Below are 4,461 nucleotides of genomic sequence, written 5' to 3'. Positions count from 1 at the left end.
CTACCCGTCTAAGTCCAAACAAATAGCCACCTTGAACCATACCCGAAGATCACGGGTTAGATCCCTCATATATGTCAAAAAACATTATTTAATTTTTATTAACTAAATTAATGGAGAAATATGAAATAAAATAGCTCAAAAAAATTAAATTTTAAAAAAATATTTCAAATTAAAATTCTTATACAAAACAAACATATTCAAGTTAATTAATTAGCCACACGTTCTCGTAAAAGTATGTATAAAAATTAATACATACATGACTCAAACGAGTCGAGTATAGGTCAGGTGCCCTACTACGAAAGAAAGACGGTTTGCATCGAACCGTTTCGTTCTCAAACCGCTCCTATCGGTTTGTATAAACCGTTTATATAGTTTTTAGGAGAACTTTTGATACTGGTCCTACTGAATAGTTTTGGCAAAAACATCTAATTTCTCCTGTGAGAGTCATAAAAATTATTGTACCATGATTCCATGGGCTGTACATATGAAAACTATGGGCAAGCATCGATGTTATCTATAAACCATAAATTGATGTCTTCGTCGTCTTTTTCTTGTCAAATAATTGAACATCCCACGTAAGTCCAAATGATCAAATAGTTAGCAGATTTTGAGGTCTGTATTATGGAAAATATGCATTTGCTAAATAATAATATTCAATTAACAGATAAAAATCTTAAGAAATCATCGTACGACAACATGCAATTATTAAAATGCATAATTGATAAAAATATGTAAAACAAAATTGAGAAATACATAGCTACTGCTTTTTCCAAGAAAGACTATTCGAATGCCAACCATCTGAGACGCATGCAGTACTGTGCCGACCAGGGACGGATCCAGGAATAAAAGTTGAGGGGGGCTTGAACTCAATATGATAAGTTATATATTATTAAAAAAAATACATTATATCGTTCAACAAAGTTGTGCCCTACGAGATTTTAAAACATAAAATTCATCAATAATAGAATTTACATCAATATGTTTAGCTAAATCTCGTTCAATATAGAGTGTCAAACAATCGGCAAGAAAGTCATCCTCCATTTTATTGCGAAGTGCCGTCTTCATATGCTTCATTGCTGAAAAAGCTCGCTCAGTAGTGGCAGTAGATACAGGTAATGTCAAAACAAGATGAATCAATCTAGTCAACATAACATAAACACTTGACCGTCCACTCTCGGTCAATTGCTGACACAACTCAACAAGTGTAGAAACCTTTAAATTCTGCATCACATCAAGTTTATAATGTATCAATTCATACTCCAAAGTAACAATTTCTTGATCTGTGAAATCTCCAGGATAAAACTTCTTCGCAAGCTTGCAAATATCATCACTGTTAAATGAGTCAAATGAATTTTTAGGATCTAAAGCTGTACTAAGAGAAAGAAGTTCCACCGATGACTCATTGAACCGAGTATTTAACTCCATCAAAATGAAATCTATTGCTGCATTAAAAACATCAAAGTGGTAATGATGTTCTATTGTAGTTTGCCGACAGGAACGTCCAATCTTATATAGACAATCAAGATCAGGCACATCAATTTCATTTCTTGAGCAAAAAACTTTAACTTCTTGAAGAAATTCATTCCACCCACATTCTCTAAATTCTTGAAGGCAAGTTTTGGTAGTAGTGACAAATGTGATAGCAGTCAAAATGTCTTGAGATTTTTTTTGAAGAATTTGACAAAGAGTATCTGTTGTTCTCATAATTTTATGCATTAAGTGCAAAATAAACACAAATTCAAAGCTTGCCATGTTTCTGTAAATCCCCCGAACTTCAGCCTTAGCTCTTCCATTTGGAGAATGATCACTGAGAACTTCAAAAACTTTGCAAGTTGCAGTGTACATACCTATCAAGCTTTTTACCGAATCATAGTGAGAACTCCAACGAGTAGCTCCTGCTCGTTGCAAATTACCAATCTGGTTTGCACCACTTCCAGAATCACGTTCTCCAATTGACAACATATACTCAATTTCATTTCTTTGTGCAGTATGTAATTCAGCAATGCGCTTAGTAGAAGAAGTGACAATATTAACAATATTGTCCAAATGAGAAAAGAATTCCCAAATAACACTAACATCCTTAGCTGCAGAAACCAATGTCAGTTGTAAACGATGTGCAAAACAGTGGACATAGTATGCATAGGGACAATCTTTGAGAAATAATGCTTGAAGTCCATTCCAGGCTCCACGCATATTGCTAGCACCATCATATCCTTGGCCTCTGATTTTCTTAACATGGAGATCATGATGAACAAGAACATTTGATATCTCATTTTTCAAATTCATTGAGGTAGTGTCACTAACACTTTTGATGGCAAAAAATCTTTCTGTCAAAATCCCATGATTGTTCACAAACCTCAATATAATGGCCATTTGCTCTCGTTTAGATATATCTCGGGCTTCATCAACAAGAATACAAAAGTATTTATCTCCAACTTCTTCACGAACCATCTTTCGTACTCTATTGGCCATAATATGTAAAATCTCTTTCTGAATTTCTGGAGCGATATATTGGGCATTTTTTGGAGCATTCTCAAGCACAACTTCATCAATTTCTATATTCATTTTTGCAAAAGCCTTCACCAATTCAAGAAAATTTCCACGATTAGATGAAGATAGAGATTCATCGTTACCTCTAAAAGCACAACCTTGAAGTGCTAGCCAACGAACAGCTACAATTGAGGTGCTCAAACGCAGACGATTTTTCTCTTTTCCTCTTTAGATTGTGCATGCATCACTTTATCAATATGTTGTGAGGGCCTCATCAAATTTTCAGCCCTTCTCTCACACATAGTATGAGGTGAAGAAGCTGCAGAACCAATATGGGAAAGAAAAGCACATGTTTTTCCTTGGTTTACCCTTTTCCAATTGTCAAATCCTTCAATTGACCAATGCCGAGATATTAGATGAATTAACATCATTCAGGAAAAGAAAGCAATAGAAACAATATGCCTTATTTGTTGAAGGCGAATACTCCAACCAATAAAATTTCTGAAACCATTTTTTCTGAAAACGACGATTCTGGCTTCCAAATTTCGTACCTGGATACTCCAACATATCTGGTTGATAAGGCCCCATATTTAGATATGAACGTCTTATCTCATCTCGTACATTAACATGATATTCACATATCTGTTTTCTTTTTCCCGGATCTCGTTCAATAAAAGTAGACGAAGACTGATGATCGTCTCTAGGAGAGGAACATGAAGGAATTTGGATATTGGGAAATAGAAGACTTTCACTGGATTGATGTTGCATTGTAAGAACCGTAGGAATTGAAGTATCTTCACTAGCTTGACGATCTCTCTTCTTAAAGAAAGAAGATATCAATGTTTTTCCTTTCTTTGCAGCAGATTGATGTTCCATTTTCAAATAGTTCAAGTTATAATCTTAAACAAGAATAAAATGTATTTGGTCTCATCCTTATAAATGGTCCGGACTTGATTGGACGGATGCACGACGGTTTTTGGAACAACCGTCGCCATTAGCGACAGTTTTTTGAAAAACCGTCGCTAATAGCGACTGTTTTTATTCACATTTGAATAAACCGTCGCTAGTAGCGACGGTATAATTAAAACAGTCGCCGATCCCAACGGCGACGGTTGTACAAACCGTCGCAAATATTAGCGACGGTTTGAAAAACCGTCGCTAAATTTTTGAAAATGGTACAGCCCTTATATCAATCCGTCTCTGGTGCCGACACTTTTGGAAATACATGCAAGATTCCTTGAAATAAATTTACGCTTCTATACGAATCTTTGAGAATAAATGGGTATTCATTTCATATAATTCAATGGTTCGAAAGAAAAATTAATCAAGCACAAGTTGCTAATTCATGCAGACAGGATTCATATCTAAATGTTATCATTATTTAGACAAATAGAGAACCAAAACAAAGTGGCAGAATAGCAAATTCTGAGAGAATTTTGAATGGGTTGTTTTCGTATTTATAGGCTTATACTTGTAGCATTAATGACCACATTAATTCTATATTATATAGGAGGCTTATGCTAGAGATTTAATAAATCATGTTATAGAAACCATATATCACAACAGGAAATCTTGTCGTAATCACGTAATAAATTATATCGATTGATCTAGCTCGAGAGTTATAAATCTTTCAGAGCAATAGAGAGTCGACCACCTTATAGATCTTTTGACAATTTGGTCTAACAATTGAACTGTTAATTGATTAGAAGATTTCTATTCACAATATGGCCAATTATTGATCCAATCCGACTGTGAATGAGATTTCAATTTTTCTTATTGACCGGAGAATATTTCCTTCCATGTTCAGTTTTCTACACTTCAAATCTCCTTCATGTTGTAAGTTTAAATTTTTTATTTTGACAATCAAAAGATGCTCGGGCTCTCATATGGTTTTGTTCCCAACAATAGAGGGTTTATCGATTGTTACCTTTAGTGAATAATTTATTTGGCTCCAACTATTTTAAATGTTAA

The 4,461-nt window shown here is 34.4% G+C and overlaps 1 protein-coding gene across 1 annotated transcript; it reads right to left on the bottom strand.

The window, feature by feature from the left end:
* Positions 1–399: 399 nt before the first annotated feature.
* Positions 400–3,366, bottom strand: LOC140811271 (uncharacterized). The gene is made up of 4 exons (XM_073169138.1): positions 3,042–3,366; positions 2,789–2,878; positions 1,750–2,672; positions 400–435 (listed from the first exon to the last, which is right to left on the bottom strand). Exons 1-4 carry the CDS (start codon positions 3,364–3,366, stop codon positions 400–402), a joined length of 1,374 nt encoding a protein of 457 aa, XP_073025239.1.
* Between the last annotated feature and the right edge of the window lie 1,095 nt (positions 3,367–4,461).

Source organism: Primulina eburnea, chromosome 14, assembly GCF_022965805.1.
Source record: "Primulina eburnea isolate SZY01 chromosome 14, ASM2296580v1, whole genome shotgun sequence".
Classification (NCBI taxonomy): Eukaryota; Viridiplantae; Streptophyta; class Magnoliopsida; order Lamiales; family Gesneriaceae; genus Primulina; species Primulina eburnea.
Note: the sequence above shows the minus strand (reverse complement) of the source record. Positions and strands in the feature narration are given on the sequence as shown.

Excerpts from the sequence above, each read along its gene's own strand:
- LOC140811271 (XM_073169138.1), bottom strand. The coding sequence starts at position 3,366 with ATGGAACATCAATCTGCTGCAAAGAAAGGAAAAACATTGATATCTTCT. Across the intron at positions 2,673-2,788 it reads TTCTTCACCTCATACTATGT|CTGTTCGTTGGCTAGCACTT; the intron begins GTGAGAGAAGGG and ends CCTCAATTGTAG. Across the intron at positions 436-1,749 it reads GGGGGATTTACAGAAACATG|GAGAAATTAGATGTTTTTGC; the intron begins GCAAGCTTTGAA and ends TGACTCTCACAG.